The sequence below is a fragment of the Myotis yumanensis genome, unplaced genomic scaffold (assembly GCF_028538775.1).
Source record: "Myotis yumanensis isolate MYYU_CA2020_CCGP unplaced genomic scaffold, mMyoYum1.0.hap1 SCAF_1, whole genome shotgun sequence".
Classification (NCBI taxonomy): Eukaryota; Metazoa; Chordata; class Mammalia; order Chiroptera; family Vespertilionidae; genus Myotis; species Myotis yumanensis.
Window position 1 is genome coordinate 37,281,256 of NW_027223752.1, and position 18,840 is coordinate 37,300,095.

The 18,840-nt window shown below is 51.1% G+C and overlaps 1 protein-coding gene across 4 annotated transcripts in view; it reads right to left on the reverse strand.

Annotated features, from left to right (window-relative positions):
• The window catches only part of PLEKHG3 (pleckstrin homology and RhoGEF domain containing G3), a 39,328-nt gene extending 23,357 nt beyond the window's left edge, over positions 1-15,971 (reverse strand). For 2 of the 4 annotated variants that reach the window (XM_070418461.1, XM_070418452.1), the window contains exon 1: positions 4,447-4,505. In XM_070418461.1, coding sequence (XP_070274562.1) covers positions 4,447-4,470 — 24 coding nt within the window. In that variant the 5' untranslated portion in view covers positions 4,471-4,505. Of the gene's footprint in view, positions 1-4,446; positions 4,508-15,786 lie in introns of those variants that run through there. The other 2 variants (XM_070418443.1, XM_070418434.1) reach the window with 2 other exon arrangements.
• Between the last annotated feature and the right edge of the window lie 2,869 nt (positions 15,972-18,840).

Sequence of the window (18,840 nt, forward strand, 5' to 3'; positions counted from 1 at the left end):
AGCACCTCTCACCACTCCCTCAGTCAGGTGAGCAATAAACAGTGGTCAACGTCAAGATCTGAGCCAGTTCCTCCTTGACTAATGGGTTTCCACGTTAGTCACTGCCAGCGAGTTTCCAATCAGCCAAGAGGAACCCAGGAGTGGTGACTGCCCATTCAACCCGCCAGTCCCGGCCTACTTGCCCCAGGCAAAGGTCTAGAGCAGGACAGCTGCCCTGCCGTGCCACACACTAAGGGACCAGCCACAAGAAACTGGGTGGAGGGGGAAGTCCCCATGGGACCTTTGGAGTTTGGAGAAGGAACTGCAATAAGGTCCCTCTAGGCCAGCGGGAGGTTTCCCGTAGACGTGTGCTAAAGGCAATTGAGAGCAATTACTGTTGATTAGAACTTGATCTTGCTCACAGCCAGGGTAGGTCAACTTGGCTGCCAGCACTACTTGTCATCAAGCAGGGAAATGACACCACATCCCAGAAGATGGAGTAGCCCAATCCGGTGCTAGAAATCACAGAGCCAATGTGCCCAGAGGCCCCATCCCTCTCATCTCGAGGTGAAAAAGGCTCAAAGGAACACCGCTCCTTATCAGCAAAATTCAGGGACCCAGCCCTGCCAATTAGCCATCTTGCTGCCCCTTTCCCCACGTAGGGGCTGCCAGATTCGAGGCCTCTAGGCTGGGGTGGGGTTGAAGAGGAAACAGGAGCCACACCTTCAAGAGCTGCAGCATTTACTACTGCATCTGGAGAATCTCAGCATCTCAGCGGGAACCAGTGGGAACAGAGGGGCCCCGCTGGGTCCCCAGAGTTCTCAGCAGAGGAAGAGAGAATACACAAGTATGTGTGCACCCAGAAGCCCACAGAGCCCAGAGGTTCAACGCACTAAATGGATCTACAGGCTTTGGAGTCAGGCAGACCTGGCTTTAGCCCCAGCTCCTCCGCTTCACGGGCTGTGTGTGGCCTTGGGCAAGTCACCTGATCTTGCCAAGCTTCAAGCGCCTCCTCTGCAAAATGAGCAGTAACACCAACCTGGCCCTACCTGGTTTGGCTCAGTGGATAGAGCGTCGGCCTGCGGTCTGAAGGGTCCTGGGTTCGATTCTGGTCAAGGGCACATGCCCGGTTGCGGGCTCGATCCCCAGTAGGGGATGTGCAGGAGGCAACCAATCAATGATTCTTTCTCATCATTGATGTTTCTATCTCTCTCTTCCTCCCTTCCTCTCTGAAATCAATAAAAGTATATTTAAAATAATAATAATAATAATAATAATACCACCAACCTGGCTGATCTCCAAGATTGAGATGATACAAGCAAAGCTATCTGTACGACATCTGACAGAGAAAGACCACCATAAATGATAGCAATGATGATGATAGCTAAATTATTATTTGTTCCACAAGCAACCAGGACAAGATTTTTCTGATTTGTACCTAAAATGTTGAACCACATCTCAAATCAATAACAACGATATTTGTTAAACTTGGTGAGCCAACATGACCTAACCCTCCCCACTGACCATCCATCATCTATGATCCCAGCATTGATCTGGCCCAAGCTCTTAAAAGGGCAAATATAAAGCAATTCAGCTGGAAAGGAAAACAGTCTAACATCCATGCCCAACAGAAGGTCAAACCAGAAGATGAAGTATAAATAATTCCGAGTCCTCACTGTGGCGGGCAAGACGCATTCCTCAGGGTTCCACCGGGAGAGACGGCATGTCCTGCTCAGAGCTGAAGAGGAACAGAGCCATGGAGAACAGGCCTGAGTAGGAGCAGAATTTAAGGTAATGGGAGGTAGCAAGATCACAAATAAGTGGTCTTTGACACTGATCCTTGGGTTTTAAAGAAAAGACAAAAACCAGCTTCATGGTGGACATGTGGAGAGAGCCAGGACGGAAGACAAAGATGCAAAGCCCTGGTGTTCACCCATATTCTAAGTCCCAGGGAATACAAATAGGGGGAAGCAGCAGGATGTGTATGAATGAGCCCAGGGGCTCCAGCCAGCGGTTCTGCCCCAGTGCCCGCCCTCTTTCTGGATGACACGACTGCCCTTCCTACCGAAGCAGCTTCAGAAGTCACCGGACAAGTATTGTCAAGCACCCACTTTGCACAAAGACATCGTGGCAGCCTTGTGGGAGGAACAAAAATAAACCACACACAGAGCCCGCTCCCCAGAGCTGATTTTTATCAGAGAAACAAGACACGTGCATCAATAACAGGAGGAAGAGGGTGGTGTCGTGGGCAGTATGGGAATCCCAGATTGCCTCCAGTTTGGGGCCACACTCCTGAGTATGATGCCTGCAGGGCCCTGGGGACACTGAAATAAATAAGATGTTGTCCCTGTCTCTGAGGAACCGAATTCCAGAAGGAAAAACAGCCACGTAATAGATGATCCACAAAGCAGTGCGATGAATGCTGGTACAGAAGTACCACTTGAGGGGCGGGGCCAACTTAAAGGAGGAGGGGGCATTTAGCTGAGTCTTGAATGGTGAGTAAGCTTTTGCCAGGTGAAGGGCTCTGAGGGCATGTGGTGCAAGACAGCAGCCTGGGACAGTTGAGTCCCTAAAGAACCCGACCACCCATGGACCTGGGCAGCTGGCAGCAAGAGGCCAGGCTGAAAGGCGGGCCCAGGACAGGCGGAAGGAATGGGCAATGGCTTTAGGAAAAGGACACACGTGAGCCAGGCCTGGAGAACAACTACTGAGACAGGTGGAGATGGAGCTCTATGAGACGAGGGTGAGAAACCGCCATGTGGGGCTATGGCAGCAGGAGATCAGATAACCGGAGGGTTCAAGAACCCGCAGGCCCGAAAAGGGGCTGACTCTTTGACAGCTTAGAGGAGGAGAAAGAGCCCCGGAAGCACCTGCAAGAAAGAATGAGACACGTTCCAATCCCCGTGAAGAGGAAAGGGACAAGCCCCAAATGCATGTGAAGCCATGAGGCGACCTGGGAATTAAGTGCCTCTAAAAGCAGGATGAGAACACCTCCTCTAAAGGCAGGGCTTACCCGGGAGGGAATTTCCCGTGGAAATTTCAGGCCAGGGGCTCCCCCCACGGCTGGGGGTGGGGCCAGGGTACACCTTGCCCGTGAGGGATTCCCTTGCCCAAATTCTCATGTTCCCTCCCCAAGCATGTTAGATTCAGGGGGCAAGGCCGCCAGCAGGACGCTTCCTCTCCATTTCCAAGCATCAGCATCCAGAAAAGTGTATAAATGTGCGCAGCCCCCTTTTGTGGCTTCGATCCGTCAAACCAGCCCTGCCCTTCCCCGTCCCTCAGACACTTCAGCAAGAGAAGAGCCCCAAGGAACACCCCTTCTTGTCCTGGACGCTGACCTTGGGCCTGGTGCCTGACCCAGAAAACATAGGAACATGGATTTCCCAGGCAGACCTGACAGACTCACGTACAACGGTCAATTCTCAATGGCAGCCAGCCCTTCAGACAGCAGGCCCACGCACTTCCCCTCAGGGATCCCTGTCCCAGAGCCCAGGGGGGCCCCTCTCCCCCATCAGCACCTGCCCCACCCCCACCCCCACCCCCAGGTCCCTGCCTTTCCTTCTAAGGGGCCTCACCAGGGAGGCCCAGAAAACTCATCCAACCAGTTCCCAAGTGGGAGGAGAGGAGCTTTCTCCCTCAGCTGAGAGGTTACACAGCTGGACAGGCGGGCAGCTGTCCCCAAACCCCGGTTCTGGGGCGAGGGGTGCACACGGCACGGAGTGGCTTGGCCCAGAGTCCTGCTTCTGGAAAAGCAAGGCCTTGATTCAAGGTTGAAAGGCACAGCCAAGTCAGGATCTGCCTCCAACCCCCCTGCTCCCGCAGCCCAGAGCTCCAGAAGTGGGGGGCACTGGCATGGCCACCTGCCCTGGAGTGGCGAGGACTGCCCCTGCCTGGTGGCGTCTGCCCATCAAGGACAAGACAGGGCGGGGGAGAATTGCCTTTCACCTGCTCCACCTGCCACTGCTTGATTTTCTAATAACCATGCTGTGTGGATTCTGGGAAAAGGAAACTCCAGGAAGAAGAGGGAGATTAACTCTGCTTTTCCCCGTGCGTGAGTGCCTGCGTGCGAGCGCTGGGTCACTCTAGGAAGGCCCCCTCCTCCAACCACCCAACTCTGAGTGCTCAGAGATCAGCAGGCCTCCAAAGGCCCCTAACAGAATCATCCGCAGTCACCTCCAAAGGACACAGGCCTGCCATGCCTACCCAGCCAGGATGGACAAATCCACGAGAAGCAGCCAGGCAGGATGAAAAGGACCAGCTGTCTGTCCTCCCCCTGTACCTGTGAGGGCCTCAGTTTCTGAGCCCCCAAAGGAAAAACCTACCTTCTGCCCCAAAGCCTGTGGCTGGCCGGGTTTCACGGGGTGAGGGGGGGGTGGGGGGGCCTGGCAAGGCTTGGAAGCTTGGCGTTGACAGAGTCCTGACCACACCCCACTCGCCCCCCTGGCCTGGCCCCAGCTGGGTACCTACTGCTTTTCTCAAAAGGGCTCCCATCTGAGCACCGGAAGGGCCTCGTGGGACCAGGCAGCGGCATTCTCCCACCGGCAGAGGAGCAGTTAACAGGCTTGGGGCGAGCGGAGAGCTGCCACCAACAGCCTGGGGAATTAAAGCGCCTGCGCCTCCCGCAAAACCTCTCCAATAAATGTTCTATTCAGAACCAGTTCTGCGTGTGGGTCATACTTTCTGCATTTCTCTCATTCCTGATGCCTGGGAGGCCCCTCACAGAGGAAATGCAGCTTCCCACTCCAATTCAGCAGGCCCCACTGGCTGGGGACCTGGGCCAGCGCCAGGCAGGTGAGCACCACACTGTGGAGGACATGCAAATATCTCCAGCAATTTAAACTCGGGGACACTAACTGCAGGAAGTCAAGTACAGAGGGCGGCCAAACAAAGCCAGTTCATTCACCAGCACAATAATACTCCATTTATGCGGCTCCTCCCCCACCCCAGCCCTCAAAGCCTGAGGATATTAACCCTTCCGTCTTTATCAACAGCCAGGGCAGAGGGGAGGGGCAGGTGAGCATCAGGTTTACAGATCAAGAAACTGAGGCACAAGTGGCTTCCAAGATGCCAGACTGGAATAATATCAACTAGTATTTTGTTTGGGTGTACCAGGCATTGCGCTAAACACATTCTCTATACAACCTCCTCACAGCAGCCCTGTGAACCAGGCTACCTGCTCCCTTACCCAGGACTGGACAGCGAGGTCAGAGGGAAATTCACTCCCCAACACCAGGTCCCTTAGGATGGAATAGGAAGGTGCCATCCCACAGCCCCCTTGTGGGAATGCCCTGGGGCACTTTTGCTCTGTTACTCATAACACTGCTCAGAACACGGTCCTACACTGCGAGGCAACCTTAGAAAGACGCCAAAACGGAATCACCCAGGATGTCACCCACAGATGCCTCCGCAAACCACTTATGCCACCACGTAAGATGACCTGGGACAATGGTCAGCCATCATGGCCCCCTTTCTGTCCCCCAACTTGAGCTGTATGAAGACTTTTGGTCTCCTGGGAGTGGGTTGAGGTTTACAGGCAGCCAGGGCTTACCTGTACACTGACTTGAGACCAGTTCAGTAAAGTGTACACCTTCAAGAAAAAAAAGATGACCGGGAGCAGGCACAAGACCACCTTTCTCCACCTGTAAGCTCTCACAGGGGGAGCACTAATCTGTACAGCGGCTCAGTGAGCGGCGGGTATCTTGTTTTCCGTGAGTGCCCTGTCTACTTAACTCAATTACAGCCTCTTAAAGGTAAGGAGGACCAGATCTCCCTGGGCTACTGTACCCCGTTTTCCCCCAGGCCTTCCAGCATTCAAATTCCTAGTACATACTGATTTTGGCGGCTGTGGAAACACATGCCAGATGAATGGTATTTTCTGGGTTCCTATGATGGGAGAAAAAGACATTCCCAGTGGAGACTGAGAAAGGTTTGGGAATGAGAGCCAAACTATTCACCTCTTCTCTGCTGCCTGCAGCTGCAGAACTTGGACTAAGCTGACTTCCTGTCTGAAACAGGACTGCTCACACTCTCTCATGTTCATTGGCACTCTAAACCACATGCCAGGTGCTGAGCACATAGCAATGAATAAGGCAAATCCTTGCTATCACGGAGCTAATGCTCCAGTTGGGAAGGCCACAAAGAAATAGACAAATAGCTCCATCAGCATTCTCACTCCATCCTCCTGTTACCAGAAAGGGGACCTGGCTCTAGTGGGTCTGCCCAGGGCCAGCCGGTAGTGTGTAGGTTCTTGACTTCGTGCAGGAAAAATGTCACAACATCAGTCCAGGTGAATTTTATTTTATTTTTATTGATTTCAGAGAGGAAGGGAACTTTAGACTATTCAATAACTAGTACTGGGAAAATTGGCCATTCCTCTGAAAAAAAATAAAATCAGTTCTATCTTATAAGGCTGAGTGGTTCTCACCCTTGGCTGACCATAAAAATCACCTCAGACGTGTTTCATAATCCTGCTTGGATCCCACCCCAAAATATTTTTATTTTATTGGTCAGACCTGAGGTGAGGCATCAGTACATTTTTTAAAAGCTCCTCATGAGGTTTAATGTGTAACCAAGGTTGAGAACCCGTGTCATATTTAAAAAAAAAAAAAAAAAAAAAAAAAGGCCCTGGCTGGTGTGGCTCCATGGGTTGAGTGTCGCCCTGTCCACCAAAAGGTTTCCAGGTTCAATTCCCGGTCAGGGCACACACCCAGGTTGCACGTTTGATCCCACTCAGGATGCGTGCAGGAGGCAGCCAATCAAGGCGTCTCTTTCTCTCTCTTCCTCTAAAAAATCAATAAGAACATATAAATATATATATCCACACACATACATTCCAGGTGAATTTAGAATCTAAGTGTGGGCCCGGCCCTGTGGCTCAGTTGGTTGAGGGTGTTGTGCCATGCACCTGGAGGTCACAGGTTCGATTCCTGGTCAGGGAGCTCAATTCCCAGTAGGGGGCATGCCATGCCCATCAATGTTTCTCATAGATGTTTCTATCTCTATCCCTCTCCCTTTCTCTCTCTGAAATCAATAAAAACATTTTTAAAAAATTTAAGTATGGAAAGCAAAACTTCAATTTATAAAACAAAACATTAAAATATAGATTAGATTTATAAAATCAGAGTACAAACAAAAAAAATTTTATTTAAGAAAAAACATTTCTTAGAAATCAAAGAGGGCATAGAGGGGATAAATAGTGATGGAAAAATAAAACAAAAAAAATTTTTAAATCAGAGTAGGATTTCTTTTTTTTTCAGAGTAGAATTTCTTGAACAAGAAAGAGAAAGTACAAACAAAAGATTAGCAAATCCGACATTAAAACTTCCCTATGAAAAATGACATTAATAAAGTTAAGACACTCCATAACTATATGTAATGAATACCATCAGCAAAAGATAGTTATTTAACATATATTTTTTAACTCCTAAAAATCAACAAAAGATGATGGCAATTAAAAGTGAAAAAGCACACAAGAACCTCTAACGGGGTGCGGAGATGGTAAGCTAGGGGGTAGGGATGGGAAATTTTTCACTGTATTCCCTTTGGGGTTTTGAATCATGTGGATGTATTAACTGATTTTTTTAAAAAAAATTTTAATGTGAAGTGCAAAGATTCACAGAATAATAAACATGCTTGGCCAATAAACAGGAAAAGTGACCATCCCTTCCTGTAATCAAAGTGCTTACCTTAAAGACCAATTTATAAAATAATTTTAAAATACCATTTCATGTCTACTAGGTTAAAAGATGCAATCCAAATGTTAGTGAAACAGGAGCTCTCATCTTTCTGGTAAGAATATAAATTGGTTAGGAATCATTTGGGGGCATTATGTGGTCAGCAGGATCTTAAAAAGCACAACTTTGACCCCGTAATCCCACTGCTGATACACACAGCAGAGAAGACGGGCAGGTGAATGTTCAATACAGTATTATTTATGGTGCTGTGAAGATGGAAACCACCTAAATGTCGGTTAATAAGGGAACTGTGATGTACTTATACAAACAAGTACAATACATACCAACAGATAGTTAGATGAATAACCTAGATTTAAATATGTCAACATGGATAAATCCAGACAATAAATCCAGAAAATGCAAATTCAAGAAGAATGCATTCAATATGGTATAGATCAAATTTCAAGCAACACAAAATATTAATTACTTACAGATTACAGTAAAGAGTATAAAAATATGCATAGGAATGATAAACACCATATTCAGGAGAATGCTACTTCTGGGGAGGGAGGGAAGAGAATGGGATTAGAGAGAAAAACAAAGGAAGCCTCAAATGTATGTCAAATTCTATCTCAATAATAAATGAGAGCAGTGGACCTGATAAAATTACCATTTGCCAGATTTGGATGGTGGGAACATGGGGGTAGGGGTTCCCATATGGGGCAGCTCCCGTCACCCTAGATACTGACTAGAACAAGACTGCACAGCACAGCATCTTTCAGCAGCATCCAGAACCGAAACAAAGGAACAGAGCTCCTGATGGAGAGAAGCCTGGGATTTTTGAAAGGGATGCCTGTCAAAAATGAAGCCCTGTCATTCTCTGGCCTCAGAAAGGGCTGTGGCACCCAGGCAGGTGCTTCAAGGGTAAGTGTATTGAAAACATTCTTGTTTTCACCCCGGCAAGTGCCCTTTGGGGCTAACTGGCAGTCTGCCTGGGTAGAGTTGAATTAAGGTGGACCCTGCCTGGCTCTACTGTTAACACAGTGAGACCTTGACTCCCTGCGGAGAGAGCTGTCCAAAAAGCCACATTTTTAAGAAAGTCAGGAGTTTCAAAAGTCTAGGGTCCTAAAGCTAAGAGCATGCACTCGAGTCTCTCAGAAGGTCATCTCATCCCCAAGTCTTAGCTGAGTGAACCTTCTGAGTTTCTGAGTTTCCTATCTGTGGATGGGGTAACACCACTCATTTCACCTTGTTGAGAGGATTAGTGATATTATTACCTAAGTATCAACATTTTTTTAATTTTTTGTTAATCCTCAGCCGAGAGAGAGTGGAAAGGACAGGGAGAGACAAAGAGAAAGAAACATCGATGTGAGAGGGACACATTGCTTGGTTGCCTCCCACATGCGCCCTGACCAGAGCTGGGGATGGAGCCTGCAACCGTGGTACGTGCCCTTGACCAGGAAACGAACTTGAGACCCTTTAGTCTGCAGGCAGATGCTCTAACCACTAAACCAAATCAGCTAGGGTTCAACTTTTTTAAAATATTTTTTTTATTGATTTCAGAGAGGAAGGGAGAGGGAGAGAGAAAAACATCAATGATGAGAGAGAATCATTGATCAGCTGTCTCCTACTGGGGACTGAGCCTGAAACTGGGACATATGCCCAGGAATCGAACCGTGACTTCCTGGTTCATAGCTCAATGCTCAACCACTGAGCCACACAGGCCGGGTAATATCAACATTTTTAAAAATTTTAGTCAATCTGATTGGGACTCTTTTAAAAACATGCACTCCACCTCCTTCCTAAACAGGACCAAGGAATATAATTTAACCTTTTCTTGATGACTCAGGGTCACAATTACCAGCAAAGCATCAATTGCCTTTTTTTAAAAATTAAACTTATTGGGTGACATTGGTTAATAAGATTATATAGGTTTCAAGTGTACATGACACACGATCTGTACATGGCATTGTGTGCTCACCACCCAGTCAAATCATCTCCCATCACCAGATATTTGACCCCCTTTACCTTTACTACTCCCTCACCCTCTTCCCCTCTGGTAACCGCCATACTGTGTCTGTGTCTGAGATTCAGTTTTATATCTCCCATATGAGTGAAATCCTATGGTTCTTAGCTCTTTCTGACTGATTTATTTCACTTAGCATGATACGCTCAAGGTCCATCCACATCATCGCATCAATTATCAAAATGAGGATTTCCCACCAGGGCCCAGGAGTGCCAAGCCATTCCTCCTAAATAAAGGACTCCCAACTCCGACATTATTAGGACTGCCTTTTTATAGCCTTTGATCTCCATCCACACTTACTCTCAACGCTTAGTTGCACTGTGGTCATTTCTCCTCTCTTTACACTCTTCTTTGCTGCTTCCTTTCAGCTGTGGGCTTGGAAATAGGATGACACAGCTTATGTACAAAAGTTAAACAGGTTCTGCGGGGGCTGATGTGGAAAGAAATGTAGTAACTTGAGTACTGACTGATCTGAGACCTACTTGGCTTTATGCGGATAAGTATGGCTGCTGGGTGGCCAAGTCCTGAATAAGGTAGGAGAGATGTTATGCATTTTATGGGACATGTGATGGGATGAACTATATTCAAAACTATTAAGCATACCCTGCAGTCCGCTTGGGGGCAAAATGCAGCAGGAGTGGGAGGGCTGGTCCCCTTTCGCTTTTCCAGGCTGACCACAGGTTACCTTCTTAGAATCTTCTATCCTGGGCACTTTCAGACAGGAATAGAACATTTGTGAAGACTGTGAAAATGTCTTTCATTCCTAAGGTTTTATCACACAGTAAGGTTTTAGTTATTCGACAAACCATCTATTAGAATCCAGCAAGCACAGGGGATGTAGCAATGTGCAGGATGCATAGAGGCTGCTTGAATACTGGTTCCCTTTTCCTTTCAATAAACACTTGCCATCTATTGCTCAAGAACCTCTGATTCACACACACACACACACACACACACACACACACACACACACACACGAGTCTCAAAGCCTGGTAGTACCTGCAGAACCCACCTCTCCTGTTGGGATACTATTACCACAGTAAAACTGACTTCCCTACTCTTGCATCCGCTCACTCTCCACCAGACCCTAACAATAATCAAAGCCAACCTCCTCAAACTGTTTCCCAAAGGCTCATGCACAGCCACGATCGTGTCCTGTATTCAGCCCCACAGTCAGCTCAGCACGGAACAGAAAATCCATTCCTTGAGCTTAAACCAAAGCTCCCTCCCCAGAGGCCAGCAAAAGGGCTCCAAAAGCCCCTCTCTCCCTTAGCTTGCATTTCCAGATAGCAACAGCCCATGGGGGCTGGGCTTGACATCCCCCCTTCTTCTTCCCCCCCAACTTCCTGGAGCAAAAGCTGGCTTAGTTGAGACCACTAAGCCCGGATCCCTCAGGGCAGGACCCCAGGGCAAGCTCAGCTGCCCAGATTCCTTTCTATTGTTCTACAGTCTGTGAGAACAAAGATGAGTCAAGCAGCGTTCCTGCCCTCAGAGAGCTTCTAACCAAAATAAGGCAAACACAGCAGAGACCGATTCCCAAGACCAGCCTTTATCCAGACAGCTAACCCCCAGAGAGGCTGCCAGCATCTCCACACGCACCTCCGTACCATCACAGGTTAACTGACCCTGCCCACTTCTCTCTCTCCTATGACAAAACTGTCTGGGGCTGTTCAGGGCCCTCTTTGCAACTTCCTCCGAGGCCAGATCTTATCTAGCTTTAGCTGGTCTCCAGGCACAAGTTCCTTCACCATAGGGCCCGCCTGGCTGGCCTGAGAGCTCAGCGGGCTCTCCAGGGGAGTGGTCTGGCCCATGACCATTTCCTTGGGCCCCACCCTCCACCACTTCGCTTCCGGAGCCGGCAGGGCCCCCAGGAAACAGCTCACCGCAGCCCGTGAGCCCGTGACAGCAGTCTTTTCAATGGGCCCCTCCCTTTGAGGTCCTGGTTCCAGTTGGGAGGGGTAGAGCCTCCTCAGGCTGGCGGGTGGGGGTGGAAGCGGGGTGGGAGCTGGGCAGCGCTGAGCAGTCAGGGGGCAGCTAGACGCTGAGATCTCACAGTGTCTGTCCATTCCGTGACTCTACATTCTGGCCCCTGTGGACCCTTCTTAAAACATTTTTCGAGGCTGCCTCTGAGCCTCCATCCCAATCCTCTAGCCACCGCCACAGGCTCCCTAGAACAGCTCCGCCCTCCCCCTGCCCAGCTCTTCCGCAGCCCTCCCTCATTTCCCCACCCCCTTCACCCCCAACCCCCAACCCCCACGCCATCACACTTATCTACAAGACACCGGGAGAGGGGCTGCGAGCCTTTCCAGCCTGAGGCAGAGTAGAGAAGCCAGAAAACACGGGGAATTCCAGAGCAAGAGAGGATCAGAGCTGCCCCCAACCCAGCCAGTAGCCAGGGCAGGCAGCATCCACCCTCCCCCGCACATCTTCAACCACCCAGAGCCTAGGGTCCTGTAGAAAAAGCTGCACTAACTAGGATTTCTATTTTCATCTCCCTCGAATTCCCCATTCCCACCTAATAATTGAAATAAAAAACTCCTCATCTACAGTCTTTAGCATTAAATATCTTAGGCTACCCCTGCAGGATTCTGTTGAGAAATAACAAGACTGTCATTTATTGAACACCTGGATAGGCTTTGCTAAGCACTTAACATCCATCATCTCTTGTTCATTCTCACAATACCGTACGTGGTAAGTATGATGACTAACTCCATTTTACATGTGAGAAACACAGGCACAAAGAAGTTCAGCGCCACAGGGCTAACAGGCTGCCAAGCTGGGATCTGCACACAGGTGCGTCCGAGTTCGCAGTGTGTTGCTTGAAGGTTTTCAAGAAAAGGAAGTCAGAGATGAAGGGAAATACCGCCTTCAGGCATTCTCTCAAACATCCCTCCTCCAGTTGCTTCCCAGGCCACTCCAACTTAGACATCATCTAAATTCACATCCACCTTCCCGATCACATTTTTCTGCTTATCACTGAAATGCTTTTTTTTTTAATCCTCACCCAAGGATATGTTTTTGTTGACTTTAGAGAGAAAGGAAGGGGGAGAGAGAGAAACACTGATGTAAGAGAAACATCAATTGGTTGCCTCCCTTACACACGGCTGCCTGGGGTTGGTGATGGACTCCAACCAACTGAGCCACACTGGCCAGGGCTACAATGCTTTCTAGTTTAATGATTTACCTTGCTTACTGTGAGCTTCCCCCACTAGAAGTCCACTGCATAGGTCAATGATAGTCGTATATTTTGTTCAGCACTGTGTCTCCTGCATCTAGCATCCATATATAGTAGGTGCCAAATAAATAACTGTTGAATGAATACATGAATGCTTTAAAACAGAACTAAGAGGCAAGAGTACGGAAGAAAAAGAGAACGATCCAACTATTCAGGGGAAGAAAGGGGATGAGAAAAGATAGTGCGAGAATCTGGCCAGGGGCCAGTTGGGGGCCCCAACATGAGCCTCCCTGGAGGAAATGAGGGTCCGCCAGGCCCTCTGCGACTCCAGTAGAGGCTTCCTGCTGGCAGGAGTGAGTTCCAGCTGCCAGGCCCCAGCCTGAGGGCTTCTGCCGGGGAGGGCGGGCCAGGAACAAAGGCCTACGGACCTGCAGCTGGCCAGAGAGGCAGGCCAGAGCAGCCGCCTGGGCCAGAGGGGCAGCCTGGGATGGGGGGAGGGGTGCAAACGAGGAGCTGAAAACAGCCCTCAGTGCAGCTGGAAAGGCAACACATTCCCAAAGTGCAGAGTCCCCTGCACCCCCAACACAACAGAAAATAGCTAGATGGCTCCACAGTTAACCCTGCTAGGTCAGCTCCAGCCTGGGCTTGTAGCAACACTCCAGGCTTGAAGCCAGAGCCTTCACAAGGTTCTGATTGGGGGGGCGGGGGGGGGGGGGCGGGAAAGAGGCACAGTCCTTTTCCCCTCCAACCCTGGTCATCTCCCAGGCCATGGCCTTTGGCCTCCTCCAGTGTAAACAGTGACCCTGAGATTTGGTGAAGCAAATGTTTACTCTGGAGATGAGATACTACAGGCCAGGGGTGTAAACTTTCACCGTTGGCTTCTGGTGTCTACCCTTCCTTGTGGCACATGTGGGACGATCCCAGGAAATTATAAAGCTCTAGAGAGAGCCCCGTTTAGCCACAGTGGAGCCCTTCATTTTGTACAGGAATTTATGGAGCACTCTCCACGTGTGTGGCTTCACTGGATTCTCACCCCAGCCTCTATGAGGAAGAGCAGGCAAGCACCCCAGGTGGAAACTGAGTAAAAAAGACAAGTGACTTGTCCGAGTCATGTGGGGGGAAGCACGATTCGACAGAGTGAGGAAACCTGAGTGCTGGTCCCTATTTGGCCAACAGGGATCAGGCTCAAATCACCTCCCAACTCTGGGCTCTGCTGCCTTCATGTCAATGGAACAGGCCAATCAGAGATGCCTTCCAGCCCAACAGACTATCAGTCTTTGATGGGATGCAGTAGAGACAGGACTAAATCTCGAGCAAAATCCTGTGCTGGACTCCCAGGCTAGAGCTCTTTCCATCCTCCTGCTATACCACTTCTTTTTAGCTAAGAATTCCTGCTGTGGGGCTCTGGATATATGTGTGTGTGTGTGTGTGTGTGTGTGTGTGTGTGTGTGTGTGTGTGAGAGAGAGAGAGAGAGAGAGAGAGAGAGGCCACTTCTAATAAAAGGCAGTAGAAAGGCTCAGAGAGAGAAAGAAAGAGAGAGATGCCACTTCTAATAAAAGGCAGTAGAAAGGCCCCCAAGCTCTTACACAAACCCCTCCCTCTGCTTCTTGGTTTGCCCCATACCCAGAACCAGATACCCAGGGAGCCAAGGGATTGCCCAACCCTCCCGAAAAGGGGTGGGGGGGGGGGGCAGCAAAAGTGTTACCAGCTCGTGTGGAAGGAGATGTGGTGTCCCAGGACCGAAGAGAAGGGGTGAATAACAGAGGGAAGGGGTACACCTTCCTCTGGTTCTTACTCCCCGGTTTTCTGCTAGGGATGGTGGAGGTGAGGTACCCCAGTTAAGACACTCAGCAGTCCACTCCCCGTCCAGCAGAGTGATTTGCTCAGCAGGGAGCCACTGAGGCTGTCACCACTCTCCCTGCTTATTATTTCTTGAGCAAGGTCAGTGTGATTGGGCTGCGTGCAGAGGCAGGACCGGGGAGACTCTGGGAACCCCAGTCCAGGGTTCCCTGTAGGGTGTTGCAGCCTGGGTCCCCTCCTGGGGGCCCCAGAGCAGGGGACAGGCTTCTTCATCTGCCAACCGTTCAGAGTGACCTCAGAGATGAAACTCTAACAACTGCCAGTAACACCGTCCCCGCCAGGCCACACCTCTCCAGCCTCCCACCATTTCATTTCCCACTTCGTTCTTCCTTTTGTTTTCAAAAGCAGCTCCAAAGAGTGAACGCAGCTACTGAAAAACGTCTTGAAATTTTCAAGTGTGCACGCCTTATCCTAGCTTTCCAACCCAAAGGGCTGCGATTATGGAGCAAATGAGCCAACCCGATTTCAGGGGTGGGCGAGGTCGAGGTAGACGGTGGTTTCCGCTCCGAACACCCCACTCCTGGCACCTCCTCTCACTCCTCCAGGACATGAGCTGATTCCCAAGAGCCAGCACCGTGTGGTGGCACTATCCGGAGCGCCAGCCTGGGAGTCAGGAACCGGCCGCCGGTGCCTCTCGGGCTCCCAGGACCGGAGGCTCGGGTCCCTCCCGGGAGAGTACGCTCCGCCGGGCCCCCCGTCCGGGGCAAAGACCACACCTCGGGCGACCGAGCGCGCAGGGGGGCGGGGAGGGGGGGCGCAGCCTCGCGGGCTTCCCGGGCTTCATCCGGAGCCTCTCGGAGCCGCCCCGCGCGTTCGCTCCTTTTGTTTCCGGGGTGGGGGCTGGAGGACGGAAAACGTCTCCTTGCAAGAGCCTCCCGCGCTCCAGCCCTGAGCCGGGAGGGTCGCCCTGGAAAGAGCCAAGGCAGCCCGGGATTCCGATCGAGTCCGCGTCCTCACCCGCGTGGGGCTGGGCGGGTGTCCCGGGAAGGTGGGGACCTCGGAGAGACTCCGGGCACTGCCACTCCACCGGCTGCAGCGGCAGAGGGAGAGGGGGCGACCGAAGGACACTCACCAATTGACGGCCGTCCGCCGGGTCCCGCACGCCCGGTGCGCGAGGCTGCCCAGTGCGGCGACGACGCGGGCGCGAGTTTGAACGCCGCTCGCGGAAGGAACCGAGGCTGCCGGCCGCGCCCGCCCACTGCCAGCCCCTGGCGGCCCCCGGGGACTCCGGCCTGCGCGGCTCCCAGCGCCCGGCAGGAAGTCGGGGCCGAGCGGGCTGCAGCGGGAGGGAGGGGAGAGGGAGGGGCGGCCCAGGAATTTTTCCAGTGGGTGGAGCTCGGCCGCTGCAGGAATCCAGCAACTGGCGGCTCGGCGGGGGCCCGGGGAGCTTCGCGGCGCTGCGAGCGGGAGCCGGGGGTGCAGGCTGCGGCGGAGCGCGCGCGGCGGCGGGTGATCACCGCCTGCAGGTGGGCGAGCGCGCGGGCCGCTCCCGGGCAGCCTCAAGGCTCCAAGATGCAAACACGCACGTGGTGGGGTCACCCTGGTGTCACATACCCGATATCACCGCCTCGCGAGAGGGCTCCGACCCCCCAGACGTCCCCCGTGGCACGCACAGGAAAGGGGGCTTCCGGTTGCGGTCCGATTTGGGGGTCCTGAACCCACCAGAGCTGGTCCGCTCGGCTCTTCTGAGTCCGAGAGGCACGACTTGAATTCCTCCCCGAAACTCGGTTCCCGTGACCCTTTCCTGATGTAAATCCGAGCCTGTGAGGAGCTGACGAGAGATGAAGCCGATTACTTGGAGGGAGTCCACCACGAGACTGGGGGCGAGGAGGGGGGGGGGGGGGCGGAGGGGGAGATGCAGAACCTACGGCAATAGAGGACCCCGTTTTTGTAGAACCAAGGCAGATCATCTGACTTTATGTCTGTGTGCAATCGTATAGTCATGGGAAGATACACACCGGAGAGGGGGGAGGGGACAGGGGCAGGCTGGGTTTTGAGCAAGAGCGTACATTTGAAAACCCGAAATAATTCAGCAATAAAGGTCCTGGATAACAGATGCGGTCCCAGCACACGGCTAGAGGGGCGAAGCCCGGCTGGGAGCCTGGAGGAGGTCCTACTGGTTAGGCGTTCAAACCTGTTCCTAAGAAGGAGGGAAGGGACGCTGGTATCAGAACCACTGGATATAGTTGAGCTCCGGGTGTAGACAAGTGTGTATAGTAAACGGTGCTTAGAGAATTCTTAAAAACAAAACAAGCCCCCCACCCCCACCCCAAAGGGAAAAAAAAGCTGCTCCAGGTACAAGCAAGCTCCAGCAGATTTACTGGGCGGGGAGGGGCGGACGCGGAAGGAAATGGCTTTCAGGTGACTTTGAAACAGGATCCGGGCGGAGGGTGAGGTGAAGACAGCGGGGCTCCTGACTGCGGGGGAGGAGGTATGCGCTGGGCCTCGCGGGCCCGGGCCGCGGACCCACATTCCTCAGGGAGGAGGGTCTGCGCCTGCCCTGCTGAGCCTGCACCGGCCGACTGGGAAGGTGAGAGCCGAGAACGTGGAAGGGGATTCGGAGGTAAACGGCCGCCACGGCTGGACCAGATGCAGCCGGCCAGGCTCGGGGCTGCAGGACAATTGGAGAAGGCCCGGTCCTTTCCTGCCTTCCAGACGGCAGTCCGTCCTCAGGCCTCCGTCTTCTTGGATCCCGTTTTCTTCTCTGCTCACCGGAATCCTACCATTACCTTCCTGCCCATCTCATATTCCAGCTTCCTGAGAAAGCTGGTGATTCAACTAATCGTTGAGCGCACCCCTTACTCCTCCACCGGGGCGGGAAATAGTGTTAATGACTGTAATAATAACTCACTTAGCGAATGCTTACCATTTGTAGGTATTATGCGATTTACATTGTCTCCCGTCGTCCACACAGCGTCCTAGGGAGCCAGTAATTATCTGTATGCCCATTTTACAGATTGGATAACTGAGGATGGGAGGGATCTAGCAACTTGGCCAAGATTATGTAACCAACAAAAGGAGTGCAAGACGAAATCCCAGGTAGATCCCACATTGAGTGCTTCCTATGTGCTAGCCATTATTCTAAGCCTTTTAAATGAACAGTTGCAGTCACAGAGAAAGAAGAAACTGAGGAGCCAAGATCACACACTAGTGTGATAGACCTGGGATGCATAATGGGACCACTGCTCTTTACCATCTAGTCTTTCTTTTTGATACTTATTATATTCAATTCAGCATTTGATTATAATGTCTTGCATTGTTTCTAATGATTTTAATGTACATATACATCTAGTTTATTTCCAAAAAAGAGTGTCATGTTTTCTTACAGAAGCACTCAGTAAAGCAATGCTGAATCAGATGAAATAACCCAAACCATTTGGGAGAAACCTACAGTCTCACCTCTAAGAATAAAAACCTGTCCCTGGGCCCAGGAGCTGTAGGCTGCAGCTCCTCCATCCACAACTCACAGCCTCTCTCCTTCCTGCCCCTATCCATTCTTGCTTTAGTAGCTTCACTCTCCCTGCTATTAAATAATTTATTGTTATAATAATACCTTGTGCCTCAGTGATGCCTTTAATCCAAGATCTCAAAGTGTTCTTCTTCATCGTACCCCCACTGACATGGGGAGATGGAGGTATTTCCCCCACTTTATGGGTGAGAAAAACCAAGACAGCATAGAGTAGAAATGACTCACTATGGGAATCAATGGCGTGGTTTCTTCTCTGGGCCCTTCCCCTCCTCCTTCCAAACTCTTGGCTGCCAACATGTGCATCAAAATTTCAAATTCCAGAGACAAAGGCCATTGAGTTTTCACAATAAAGGACATTTGCAAACTGTCATTTCAGCTGCTCTATTGTGGTAGACCTCAGGAGTGGGAGGGGATGAAAACATGGTGAAGGTCCCTTGGGACTCTGTGCATCCAGCCCAGAGAAGGAGCCTCAGCTGGCTGGGGTGGGGAAACAAAGTCCCACACTTGGAGATTTCCTGTCAATTGTGACTTCGCAATGTTTCTCAAAGTGTGAGCCCAAGCAACAAAACTGAACATCATCAGCATTTAAAACGTTTATGCCTCAAAGGACATATCAGGATAGCAACGAATGGAAAAATTTCTTTTGCAAATCATATC